The sequence below is a fragment of the Pediculus humanus genome, genomic scaffold (genome assembly GCF_000006295.1).
Source record: "Pediculus humanus corporis 1103172108249 genomic scaffold, whole genome shotgun sequence".
NCBI lineage: Eukaryota > Metazoa > Arthropoda > Insecta > Psocodea > Pediculidae > Pediculus > Pediculus humanus.
In genome coordinates, this window is record NW_002987818.1 from 151,407 (window position 1) to 165,188 (window position 13,782).

Consider the following 13,782-nt stretch of genomic DNA (forward strand, 5'->3'; position numbering starts at 1 on the left):
GCGATTTCTGACAAAGCGTAAATGACTTCGGCTTTTTTAACTTGAGAATCTGGTCCCCAGTATGGGCTTAAATATCCGGCTAATATTAATAATTCACTCGGAGCACTTAATGATAATTTAACGACTTCTGATGCTGTTATCACTGTTTTTTTATCGACAATAGATCCCAATCCTAAAAATCGTCCGGATGTTTTATATAATAAAATAACAACAAACGGATGTCGAGATGTTTGCATTAAATTTTTACACACGGGCATTTTAACAGAAAATTGATCTGCATCGGTGGCACGTTTTTGTCGTACTTGTTCTTTGCCATTTCTATTTAACAAAAAAAAAATGGAAAATAATAATAATTATTTAATTAATAATAATAATATAATAACGTATATATATATTATTTATGAATTAAATGTTTTCAGTGAATTTTAATGAATAATATAAATTTAAAAACTTACTTTAAGACTTTTTTATCAGAAATATCTATATTTTGAGTTTGTGAAACAGAATCAATAGCTTTAACAGTTGACGAAGCAATAAAAATAAACTGGAAAAAAATAAAAAATAAACGCATACCAAACGCGTGTGTATATCTAATGTAAAAACATAAATAAAAAAGAAAAAATTTTTTTTTTATTACATTTATAAGTCACAGCCTTCTCTATACATCAAATTATTATAATTTAAAATTTTTTAACCGTTAGTAAAATAAAAAAAAAACAATTTAAAAAAAAATCATTGAGTGAACTCAAAAAAAAAAAAATTACTTGAGATAAATTTAAAAGGTTTAATATAGGTCGGATATGCCTTTTTTTTTTTGAAATTTTTTTTGTCTTTTTTAATGAGAGTCTTTTTGTGTTATTTTTTTTTCTTTTAGTTTTAAAAATAAAAAGAAAGAATATTATAATAAAATGTAAAACTAAAGATTTTTCTAAAAGTTTCAATTTCACACATTTTACGCTTTCAACAATATCATATATATATTTTTTTATGAAAAAATTCAATAAAATAACAGACAAAAAAAAGAAAAGATTTTTAATACGTTTATTTATAATAAAAATATAAAATCGCATGATTAATTTTTTTCTTTTATGTTAATAATAATTATTATTATTATTTGGGTTGTCTTCCGTGGTATGCTACACCACGGATCCAATCTGCATGTGAATCTAATCTTGCCGAAAGTAAAGGTCCCGTTGTTGTTGCTGAACAATTATCTAAAATAACCGTACCGATTTGAATCATAAAATTTTCTTTCATTTCTAAAACGGGTCCACCCCAACCCCCCCAGCAAAAAGATGCATTTCCTATCGTGCAAAAAGTTGTTAAAGAATCTAAATTTCGTCTGCTGTAATTTGCTTCGCAATCCGGAAATGCTGCAGCCGTATCCATTTTCATTACGTAAAATGTATCAAAACTTATTGGTTCCCCGGGTACTTCAAATCTATCCGTGAATATTCCAATCACTTGAAAAGGACCCGGATACGTATCTTTAAAATTATTATATTTTGTGACCGAAGTTGGGAGTTTGGCTGGCAAAACATCTTTTGAAAATACAATCGGAGATTTCATTCTTAATATAGCTAAACCGCTTTCGCTTCTCAATATCGTTTTTACTCCTCTTATTTGTGAACATTCTCCCCACCAGGGTTTTTTATATCCTACAACAACGAGTATTTCAGTTGATTCCGCTCTTTCGAAGCATATTTTAGCCGTTAAAATATGTATATTATCAATAATGGATCCCATGCATAAAAAACGTCCCGAATTTTTATATAAAATCAATGCGACAAACGGAGTATCGTCTGTTTGATGCAAACTATCGCAATCCTCTTCCATTTCTTCTGGAAATTTTCTTTTCAATTTTAAAAGTCCCATTTTTTCTAAATCTTCATTTGATTCCGATTGCCTCTTGACCCTTTAATAGGATTTACATCATCATAGTTAATATATATACACGTGTGTAAGAGTTTGTGTACATACACGTGTGTGTACATATTGTTAAAATTTAATTGAATAAGTCAAAACAAAATTAATTTAATCCTACTGCTTATAAATATTTTATATTAAATTAAATAAATTTTAAGGGAAACAAATATATATATTATTATTATTATTATTATTACCTGTTTGTTTCCCAGCCGATATCATCATAATTTTCACTTTCTAAATAATCCCATCCTTTTACGTAAATACCCAAATATAAAAAAATCAAAATCGTATAAAACCAAAACATTTTTTAATATAAAAAAAAAAGTATTAAACGTTTAAAATATGTATATACATGTGTATAAATTAAAATCAATAATATATAAAAATAAAAATAATGATAACGATAACAAAAATAATAAAAATAAAAATTACATTTGGCAACAACGTTTTTTTTTTTTTTTTTTTCTAAAATTTAAATAACAATAATATTATGAATAAAATTTAATTTTCAAACGGAAAATTCTGTAAAAAAAAAAAAAAAAAAGAAAATTTTTACAGAGGACAACGAATCGTACTATATTTTCTCATCATTCCAACACAAAAAAGGAATAATAATAATAATTAAAAATGATTATATTAATTGTACCACAACTTAAAATATATTATTATTTTTTATTTTATAACATTTTACAGGAGCTTTCATTCATTTAAAAATTATTAATAATAACAAAAATAAAATTTTATGTTACGATCCATTGAAATAAATTATATTTAATGTTATTATTATCATTATTATTTTATTTTGCGAGTCGAAACAACGTTTTTTTCTTTATTGTTAGTAATTTGTGGTGGAACAACAACAACAACAACAACCACCACAGCGACAGAGGGGGGGGGGAAAAATTTTAATGTAATTAATATATATATAAAATAATACAAAATCAATTGGTCGACGTGCATGTTGAAATATGAAAAAATTTATTTATAATAATTTAAAATTTTTCCCACATGTTTACCTTTTGTAAATAACCGAAAGTTTATTTTTAAAAAATTTACATAAATTTTATATTTTCAATTAAAAACATGAGCCAACTCGAAAAATGATTTCAAAAAAAAAAAAGAAAAAAAACTTTAGTTTAATGGAAAACGTTATTGAATTATTAAATTTTATTGTTACTTCTTTTCTCTATTTCTTTGGTGTTACTTTTTTTTTTTTTTTTTTTTTTTTTTTCTTTCTCTAATTTATATATTGGTCGTACGATCAACCATGAATCAAGTGAGTATTTGTTTGTTTATTTTTTTTATATTGATTTCATCTTATTTTATATTTAAAAAACTTAAAGATTATAATAGAAATTAGTTTTCATAATGTAATCAATGAACCTATTAACTTTATTTACAAAAAAAAATTTCTTTTCTCATCATTTTATATTATTTTATCAAATGTTATAATTAAAATAAATAAATATTTTTTTTCTTTAAGAATGAAATTTTTTCTTCGGATTTTGAAAATTCTTCTGGTATAATAAATAGAAATTCTCCAACATCTCCACAGCCCAGCACCGACATTTACGAAAGACTCAATTCTTTGCTTGACAGTGACAAGGATCAAAATTCTCCACAAGATTGTGAGTTTTTTCTCCCCTTTTTTGCCCCCCCCTCCTTTTTTTTTGTTAATTAACGAGTTTATTATTAATATTTACGTCAGGTGATTCGGTGACTTCCATGTCAGATTTATGGGCATCAAACTATTCCAGAAGATTTCTTTCAAACAATTCTAGCTTTCTACAATATCCTATAGAATTTGCACGACGAAGGTTTTTAACTTCGACTCCTTATTCATCGCACTATAAGGTTATTATAATTAAAATTTATTTTTATTAAAAGCGAGAGACAAAACAATACAATAATAATAATAATTATTATTATTCGTTATAGAGCGAAGATGACATACCATCACTTAGAAATTTTCATCGTAGTTTTGAAACTACCGGTTATCATTCGATGCCAAATTCTCCAATGGTTCCAAGACGTCAAGACTCTCTCACTAAATACGGGTAGTTTAAATATTTCCTCCTTGAATTATTTAATCTTAAAAAAAAAAAAATGACACCCGAACTTTACCTTAATTACAATTTTTTTTATCTAGTGGTTGTTTTTCACCCATTGATAACTCATTTTGGACAACAAGAAATGTATCTTTATCACCTTCAGAATCACAAACGAGTAGCAGTTGCGTCACTGATTCCACATTAAGTGATTTAATGGTTTGATTTCTTTTTTCCCCTTAATTATTAATATTTTTTTAAAACAAATTAATGTTTACGTTATTGTTATTATTAATTAAAGTCACTGTAAAAACACTACTAATATTACTAATTTATTATTATTATTTTAATTGAATTTTCTACGTAACCGACGTAAATGTAGATGCAACAATCAGCCATGAAATACATACAACAACAGCAACAACATCAACAGCAACATCAACAACAACAACACCACCAACACCAACAACAACAACAGCAACAACAAAACATTCGCTCGGGTTTTTTATCATTTTTAAAACATCAAAATTTACAAAATTCATCTCCATTAGAAAAATCATATAACAATATTTTGGGAACGAGCACCAATTCAGGAAGTGACGGAGGAAGTTCTTTGGAAAGAGCCGCAAAATTTCACAGAAACGCTGCAGGTGTATTAAAATTACCAAAAAGTTAAATCATAAAATTTCATTTTTGCGTAATCTGTAGTAATAATAATAATAATAATAATAACAATAAATAAATTAAATTTCATATGTAAAAATTCTAGGAGTTTGTGACGTCATGTACACATGGAGCGGCATACTTCCGGTTCCGAATGAAAAAAATGCCGTTTATTCGTGTAAAGTTTTCTTGGGTGGCGTCCCGTGGGATTTAAGTGAAAATACTCTGGAACAAGTATTTAGAGTTTTTGGTCCGATCAGAGTGGAATGGCCGGGAAAAGAACAGCAAGCCACTCAACCTAAGGGATATGTTTACATTATTTTTGAATCCGAAAAACAGGTGATTGATTGATTGATTTTATTCTATTAAAGGAATTATTGAAATGATATTTTTTTCCCAGTTAAAATCTCAATAAATTATAAAAAATATTATTCAATTGTGATTTGAAAAAAAAAAAAAAGAAAAATAATGAAATCTTCAAATAAATTTTAGGTCAAAGCTCTTTTATCATCCTGTTGTAAAGATTATGCAAATGGAGGTTCGTGGTTTTACAAAATATCATCTCGTAAAATGAAATCTAAAGAAGTTCAAGTCATACCTTGGGTCATATCCAACAGTAATTATTCGAAATCCCCCTGTCAGAAATTGGATCCCCAAAAAACAGTTTTCGTTGGTGCGTTACACGGTATGATAACAGCCGAAGGATTGGCTAAAATAATGAACGATTTATTTGACGGAGTCTTATATGCGGGTAAGTTATCTCATTTCAAATCATTTTCCCCATCAGAATTAACACTATCATCATTATTATTATTATTGTTTGTATTAAAAAAAAAAAAAAGGAATCGACACGGATAAATTTAAATATCCGATAGGATCAGCAAGAGTGACATTCAGCAACACAAAATCATACATGAAAGCTGTTGCTGCGGCTTTTATTGAAATTAAAACGGCTAAATTTTGCAAAAAAGTAAGTTTATTATTATTATTATTATTATTGTCATTATCATTATTAAATAAAAAGGAAACGATTCGTAACGATTTTATTTTGTTGTAAAAATTAATTTAAAGATTCAAGTAGATCCTTATTTGGAAGATTCACTTTGTTCTTCTTGCAATCTTCAACAAGGACCTTATTTTTGTCGGGAAATGATTTGTTTTAAATATTTTTGCCGTACCTGTTGGCAATGGCAACATACATTTGGAACAATGAAATCTCACAAACCTTTAATGAGAAATTCTAAAAATTCATCAGTTATAGGATTTGGAAATGTTGGAGGTCCAAATATACATTTTGATAATTCTCTGTGATTTCTCAAAGCAAACACAAAAACCGTAAAAACCGTAATTTAAAAAATTAATTTTCATTTACATTTAATAATTATTATTATTAATAATTTCCTATTTTTTTTTTGATTAACGAATATTAATTAATTAATTAACAAAAAAAAAACAATTTATTTATTAATTTAAAGTTACCGTACTCACACATATATATATATTGTTAGAAAAAAAAGTTTTAAAATTTTCTATTTAATTATAATAATACTATTATTTATTAGTATTATGTATTATTATTATTATTATTTGTTTGTTTTTTTTTTCATTGATATAGACATATACGGTAATTATTATTATTATTAATTATTCTTCTCATTCCCATATAATTAATTTGTTATAATAATTATTATTTGTTAATATTTTTTTTTTTATTATTGTTTAAATATTCTTGTTTTCACTTTTTTTTTTTTAAACGCCATCTTGTAAAATCTATTTAATTTAATTAATTTGTTATTGTTTAAATGTTTTATTCAAAAAAAATTTTTTTTTTTTGTTTGGCAACAACAAAAGGTTATACCCCCCCCCCCTCGGGGGTTATTATTAATATTATTTGTGTTTTTCATTTTTATTATTATTATTTTTTTTTAAATTTATGGAAACGGAATGTCGTTTAATTTCAAAAAAAGTAATAAAAATGATTATTGACATTTCCCCCTCCCTTTCCCTCCCCTTTCCCTTTCTCCTACCTCCCCACCGCCTACCCCCCTCCCCCGATCAATCACTTACAAACAACATACTTCATCGTTTATTATTAATTTTTTTTACTTTATTTATTTATTATTTTAAACTCTAATTTTTTTTTTTTATGATTTTAAATATGTTATCCTTACATTCGTACATAATACAAATTTTTGTCATTATTATTATTATTATTATTATTATTATTATTATTATTATTATTAGGCTTTCGGTACAAACATTAAAAACCTTATTTTTTTATCCCATTGAAAGAAAATTTTATTTACAAAAAAAAAATTTTATTTTACCCCCACATAAAACATTTACTTATTTATTTATTTATTTATACCCTTATTATTATTATTATTATTATTATTCCGAATAATAATAATAATTTTCTCTATAGGTTCGATATTCCGTTTTCTTTTAATTTAATAAAAAATTTCCGGTGACGAATAAAAAATTATAATAAAAAATTTTAATTTTTTTTTTAATTATTTAATTTCAAAAACGTTAATATAGAAAAATCAATAATAATAATAATAAGAATGATAATAATGATATTAATTCCTTATTTTATAAACCTATATATATTCATATATTTATTATTTTAATACGATGATTTTTTTTTTCTTTTTCACAAATAATAATAATTATTATTATATATATATATAGAGAGAGAAATGTTAATAATTTTTCTTTTTTCATAATTTTATGAATTTAAATATTTATTTAATAATTGTATTATTATTATTATTATTATTTTATTATTTCTCTTTATTTAATAACGTGTAACAATTATATTATTATTATTATTATATGAATCATTACGAAAAAAAAAAGAAAAATTATTTTTAAATAATTTTTTTTTTTTTTTTACAATAACGTCATTTTTATTTAATTTTTCATTTAAAATAAATAAATAAATAATAAAATTATTTTTGTTATTTGTATTCTTTATATATAATAATAATAATAATATTAATAAATGTAGAAATAACGAAAATGTTTTTCTTTTGTCGTTTAATTATATATTTATATATTTTTATAAAAATAATTTTTTATTTATTTCAATAAGAATTTATTATATATATAGGGGGATTAAAAATTTATTGATGATAATGATAATAATAATTATTAAAATTGTTAAGTTTATTAAATTTCTTATTTAAACTATTAAAACAAAACTAATTTGTTAATAAATATTTTCGATAAATAAATTCATGTCAAAAAGACTAACAACTATTATTATTATTTATAATTTATCAATCCTGTTTTTTCTTTAAATCATCCCGATAAAAGAAAAAAATTTCCCGATAATAATAATAATAATAATAATAATTTTTAATTCCTGGAGTAAAAAAAAAAATATTTAAAATGGCGCGACTCGGAATCAACAGGAAAATTTTTTTTTTCATAAATTTAATTTAATTTTTTATTTAAATGATTTTTATTCGCGGAAAACTTTAAATCGAATTTTTACTTTTAATAAAATTATAAGTAATAATAATAATAATGAAATCATTTACATTGCCTTTTTTTTGTTTAATAGAAAAATAATAATTTTCACGATAGGTAAAAAAAGCAAAATGAAAGAAGGGAAGGGAAAATATCGATTTTTTTATTATTTCTTGAAAACTCTAGATGTCATGCCCGACAAGGCACGCCAATATAAAATGACCCCATGTTCCCATTCATATTATAAATAAGAAACAGTCATTTATCATTATTTTTATAAAACGAAAAGGTTTTATTATAAAAAGGAAAACGCAAAGTGATATAATTATATACGGTAAAAGGTTTTCTTGTTGAAATGAATAAATAAAAAAGAAAAAAATTTTCCTGGATGTTGGTTGAATGCGTAAACTAATACAAGAATTCAGTGAAAAAAATTTTTTTTTACCTACACGTTGTGAAGTTTTTATTATTAATTCAAAAAAAATTATTTTATTTAAAGAATAATTAATAAATTATTTAAATTTATTTTAATAATATTAAAAAAAAAATTGTCATTTTAAGTAAAATCAATAGAAGAATTATATATATAAAAAAAAAACTAGCGAGAGTTTAAATACGGAAAAAGAGCAACAGGTTTCTAATGTTTTCGTTTTTATTTAAATTTTTATTTATTTTAAACTAAATAATTTATTTATTTACTCTTTTTAATAATAAATTAATTAATTACCGTTATTATTTAGTGTAATAATCTTTAAACATTTCACTAATAAAAAAAAAAAAATTTGCAATAATTATTAGACTCAATCATATAATGGCTTGTTGTTTTTTTCATTGTTTATTAAATAATAATAATAATAATAATAATAAAATTGATTGGTTAAACAGTGTGATTAAATTATAAATTTTCAATAGTCATAAATAAAAAAGATAGTTTTTTTGTTTTTTACAAATTATGTATTATTTATATTTATTGGTTAATTTAGGTATATCATGCCAGGGGCTATGTCTGAAGGAGCTGCCTCGGAAGAGCCAGATTTAAATACATTTGAAAATAAAAGTGGCTTAGCCGAAGACATGAAATTTTTGGCATCAATGCCAGAATTATGTGACGTCACATTTTTAGTTGGAGACACTCGAGAACCGGTTTGTGCCGTAAAAGCTGTTTTAGCAGCACGAAGCAGGTATTATTATTATTACAATTATTTGACACATATATTTATAGGGAAAGTAATAGTAATGATAACGTTTTCCCCCCTTTCCCCTCCCCTCTTCTAGGGTTTTTCACAAAATGCTTTATCAAGCTCCGAGTCCACAGAGAAAAAAAGAACCGGTACAAAAAGAAAATAAATTGAGACTTTTTTTAAAAAGGAGTTCGGAACCATTGTTGAATTTACAAAACGCAGCACAACAGGTAAGTATTATTATTTATGATAATAATAATAATTATTATTATTTTATTTGGCTTAGACACACCTTTTTGTAAATTTTTACACAAAATTAAAATTTCACAAAGACTCACACAGGAGAATTTGTACTCACACTACACGGCATCCTTTTATAATTTTTATAAAATATTTATTTATTTATTATTCAAATATAAAACAATTAGCGTCATCAACATCGCGATTATTTAGTAAATTTTTAAAAGAGTTATTTATATATTTGAATTAAAAACAAAAATTTTATTAATTGGGGGGGAGGAAAACCTTAATTAAAATTATTAATTAGAGTAAAAAAAATTTTGTCATGTTTCATTTAAACATTTAAATCTCTTTTTAATTTATTTCAATACAACGTTAATTAGTTTTTTTTAAAAACAAAAATCCCAATCAGACTTTTGAAATTTTAGTTACTACATAATAATAATAATAATCATCTCACCTGCCTTTGAATTATTATTATTATTTAAATACCTAATTAATTTTCAAAGGTATAATTAATCCGATAAAATCAAACATTTTATAATAGAGTGTTTTAATTATTTACTTTTAATACGATAAGTTATTGTTTGTAAAAAAAAATTAAATAAATAAGGTAATAATGATAATTAAATAAATATATATTATTAATATGAGTTCGAATCGAATGATAATAAAATATTGGATATAATAAATGTGTAGCGTTCTGGATATTCACAACAATTGGCTCCAATACTTGAGGTAGGTCAAACCGTAAGTTTTGACATTTTTTATTTATTTATTTATATTATTATTAGCATGTAATTAAATAAAATAAATAAAAATAATAATGTATTGTTAAATTTTGTTGACTCTAAAAATCTAATGCGAAATTGTAGTTGACATATTTCTTTTTTTTTTTTGTCGTTTCTATATTATTGTAAATAAAATTAATAATTTAAAAAAAAAAAAATTTTTTTTATGCACTAAACACAACTCACTGCAAAATTGCAAGTATTTTATGTTTTTTCTTTTTTATTGACGGATTTAATTATTAAAAAATTTATTAATTTGATTTATTAATAAAAAAAAAAAAACAAAACAAATTTTAAATGTGTCTGCATTTTAAATCTATTTTTTTTTTTTGTTGATGCCATGTTTTTTTTTTTTTTTTTTAATGAATGATTTTTATTGTTTTTTTTTTCTCAATGAAATTTACAATTATAATAATTTAATGAAAATTTCATTCATAAAATTATACTAAATAATATTTAAAATATTTGCGAGTGTAATAAAAAAATAATAAAACGGGTTGACCTGCCGCAGAAAAACTTTTTGAAATAAATTTTTTAATAAAAATTCAATTTTTTAAATAGTACGATTCGCGTCCATCCATCATTATCATTATTATTATTATACGTTGGTGTGGATTTAATAAATAAACGATATTTTTAAATAAAGATCTGTGAGATTGAAATTTTTTTGGTTTCGTTGGTTTTATAGTAAACAATTATTATTAACATTAAAAATTAAATAATTTTTACCATAAACCACAAATAACTACTAATGCAATTAAAAAAAAAAAAAAAAAAAAAAAAAAAAGAAACTTACCTTTAAATCATCTGCTTCTTATCCATTAATTTGTTTTTCTTCTCTTTTCCAATGATTTTCCAACGAATTTTTATCGAATCCATTCGAAAATGTCACCGTTTTCGCGGTTTTCGAATTCACGTTTTAACCGACTTTTTTTCACTTTAACTATTTATTATTATTACTATTAGTATTAGTATTAAGATGATAAAATTTTTAACAATAATTTTTTCAGGTATTATTTATATATCAATTTGTTTTTTATTTTTTTTATTTTTTTGGTTGTCTTTTGGATTTTCAACTGTTTTTTAAACTATCCAATTTTTTTTGTAATTAAAAACTTAAATGATTTTGTTGAATTTGATCATGTTTTACAGCCTCAATCTAATCAACATCACACATTGATTATTGAAGAATTCGAACCGGATGTTTTTAGGCAACTTATTGAATATATTCACACGGGATGTGTAACTCTTCAACCTAGAACTTTGTTAGGTTCGTAATTTTTTCAACAAATTTCAAATTGATTCCTTATTTTTACAAAAAAAAAATAAATAAATACGGATTTGTTATTGTTTTCCCTTATAGGAGTCATGAATGCGGCTGATTATTATGGTTTGGATGAATTAAGACGAGCTTGTGCTGGTTTCGTACAATGTTGTATCAATGTTGATACTGTATGTGCTCTTTTGGCATCCGCCGAAAGGTATATACAGTATAAATGTACAAAATCTTTGGTTCAAAAAGTTTGTTTTAATTCCTATAATTTCTTTCTTTCTTTCTTTCTTTCTTTCTTTGAGTTTTGATTGAATTTATCTTTTCCTTAGGTTCTGGAATTTGTTGATGAACACGGTAATGAAGTTTTAAATTTAGGATCTTTCACTTTACTTCCTCAACATGTCGTAAGATTAATATTAGCGAGAGATGAATTAAGGGCTGATGAGTTTACCAAATTTCAAGTATGTAAAAAAACATTATATATATATTTGTAATTTTAATTACACGATTCAGCTTAAAAGTGATTTTTATCACACTGACAAATTCATCGAAAAATGCAAAAGTTTAAAATTTTTTTTTTCAAAAATTATTTTCATTAGAACAATCCTAAATCCTAAATCTCATGAATCTAAATATATTATATTATACTAAACAATTTATATTTACATGTTATACTAGGCTGCTTTGATGTGGGGTAAAAAGTATTGCGATTCAAATCCAAACACTTCCCTTAAAGACGTCATAGGAAACTTTTTGGAATATATTCAATTTCATAAAATTCCTGCCAATGTTTTGATGCGAGAAATTCATCCTTTGGGTTTGGTACCATACAACATAATAATGAACGCACTCGCTTACCAGGTGACGCATTCAAAGTTTTAAGTACTTTTCTTCCCCCTTCTCAATATAACACGGCTATAAATTAATCAATAAAATTTTTGCAGGCAGACCCAACAAGTGTCGACCCCGGGAAGCTCTCTCCCAACCGAGTGAGAAAATCTGGACACGGTCGTTCAATGAGCGTTCAATCATCCCTCGATCCTTATGGATCTAATACAACCTTGAGTTCGAGCGGATCTAGCGAAATGGTTTCCTCCGGTGATCAAGAAAGAAAGTTATCGAGCAATTAGTGTTTAACTTCAGTTGGCCACGGCAACAAATTAAAAGAAAAAGACAGTTCTTTCGGGAGCAATACGAACAAAGTTAAAAAAACTGAAAACGAAAGTAGTAGTAAAAACGATTCTCCTGCGGGCCTAGAAGAAGAGTTATCGAAAAAAAAACAATCGGGAAGTAAAAAGTTAAAAAAGCATAATTTAGATAAGTGTAAACCAAATAAGGAAAACAATTTTTTATTAGAAGTGTCCAATTTAAAAGATGAAAAAACGGGGGCTTCCGAAGAAGAAACGGAATCCGTTTTTAAAAGATGTTCCGCGATGGGAAAAGTAGATGCGAAAAAATCCACCTCTGAAAAAAAATTACAAAATAAAACATCAACATTATCTGGGGATACGATATTTGGAGGAACGAGTAGCAGTTCGGAAAATGAACAGAAACGACTTTCCCCCGACAGACGTCAAAAAACATCGATTAAAAATAAGCAAAAAGATTTTTCAAAATGTCAGACGGATAAAGAATCGATTAATACGTCGTCGGATATATTTAAAAAATTATCTCCGGCAAAAGAAAAAAAGGTAAGTTTTGAAAGCAAAAACGATCAGGATTTATTTTTAAAAGTTCAAACCATCGACAAATCAAGAGAAGATTCATTGCCTCCGCTCGACTTCGAAGAAAATTATCTCATTGCTCAAAGTGATATTTTAAGGCAAGCAAGTTTGGATTATGATAGAAGAATGCAAGAGCACAAAGAAATGCAAAAAAATGATGATGATATAAAAGAGATTAACGTGGAACCAGAAACGAACGATAAGTTGTCGACAACTTTTCGAGACTCTAACCTAAACGAAAAACACGAAGAAGATTCAAACGCATTCACTTCAACGAATCAAAAACAAAAAATTTTATTGTTAAATCAAATCTTAGATCCTAATAAAAACATTGATGAAAATTCTCAAGAACCAAAATCAGGTATCGATTCGGAATCCACGCATATCGGAATAAAACCTGAAAATTCTGAAAAAATTTTATCAGATAAAGAAACTGAAATATATGCCAAAATAAGG

The 13,782-nt window shown here is 24.7% G+C and overlaps 4 protein-coding genes across 4 annotated transcripts in view; 3 read left to right on the forward strand and 1 right to left on the reverse strand.

The window, feature by feature from the left end:
• The window catches only part of Phum_PHUM467190 (uncharacterized protein), a gene marked incomplete at both ends in the record, with an annotated part of 2,369 nt that extends 494 nt beyond the window's left edge, over positions 1-1,875 (reverse strand). The window contains 3 exons of the mRNA XM_002430166.1: positions 13-318; positions 456-544; positions 1,141-1,875. Of these exons, the coding sequence (XP_002430211.1) occupies positions 13-318; positions 456-544; positions 1,141-1,875 (1,130 nt within the window). The remainder of the gene's footprint in view (positions 1-12; positions 319-455; positions 545-1,140) is intronic.
• A 1,321-nt stretch (positions 1,876-3,196) lies between these two features.
• On the forward strand, positions 3,197-4,202 carry Phum_PHUM467300 (uncharacterized protein; the record flags this gene model as incomplete). Its single annotated transcript, XM_002430167.1, has 5 exons — positions 3,197-3,205; positions 3,413-3,557; positions 3,638-3,746; positions 3,870-3,986; positions 4,079-4,202. 5 exons carry the CDS (start codon positions 3,197-3,199, stop codon positions 4,200-4,202), a joined length of 504 nt encoding a protein of 167 aa, XP_002430212.1.
• Positions 4,203-4,359: 157 nt separating this feature from the next.
• Positions 4,360-5,951, forward strand: Phum_PHUM467310 (Cytoplasmic polyadenylation element-binding protein, putative; the record flags this gene model as incomplete). The annotated part of the gene is made up of 5 exons (XM_002430168.1): positions 4,360-4,627; positions 4,747-4,979; positions 5,133-5,391; positions 5,483-5,610; positions 5,712-5,951. The coding sequence occupies 5 exons, from the start codon at positions 4,360-4,362 to the stop codon at positions 5,949-5,951; spliced, it is 1,128 nt and encodes a 375-aa protein (XP_002430213.1).
• Positions 5,952-9,107: 3,156 nt separating this feature from the next.
• The window catches only part of Phum_PHUM467320 (uncharacterized protein), a gene marked incomplete at both ends in the record, with an annotated part of 4,741 nt that continues 66 nt past the window's right edge, over positions 9,108-13,782 (forward strand). Inside the window, 9 exons of the mRNA XM_002430169.1 lie at positions 9,108-9,298; positions 9,393-9,528; positions 10,238-10,276; positions 11,482-11,599; positions 11,693-11,850; positions 11,932-12,063; positions 12,281-12,463; positions 12,547-12,700; positions 12,746-13,782. The exon at positions 12,746-13,782 is cut by the window's right edge and continues 5 nt beyond it. Coding sequence (XP_002430214.1) covers positions 9,108-9,298; positions 9,393-9,528; positions 10,238-10,276; positions 11,482-11,599; positions 11,693-11,850; positions 11,932-12,063; positions 12,281-12,463; positions 12,547-12,700; positions 12,746-13,782 — 2,148 coding nt within the window. The remainder of the gene's footprint in view (positions 9,299-9,392; positions 9,529-10,237; positions 10,277-11,481; positions 11,600-11,692; positions 11,851-11,931; positions 12,064-12,280; positions 12,464-12,546; positions 12,701-12,745) is intronic.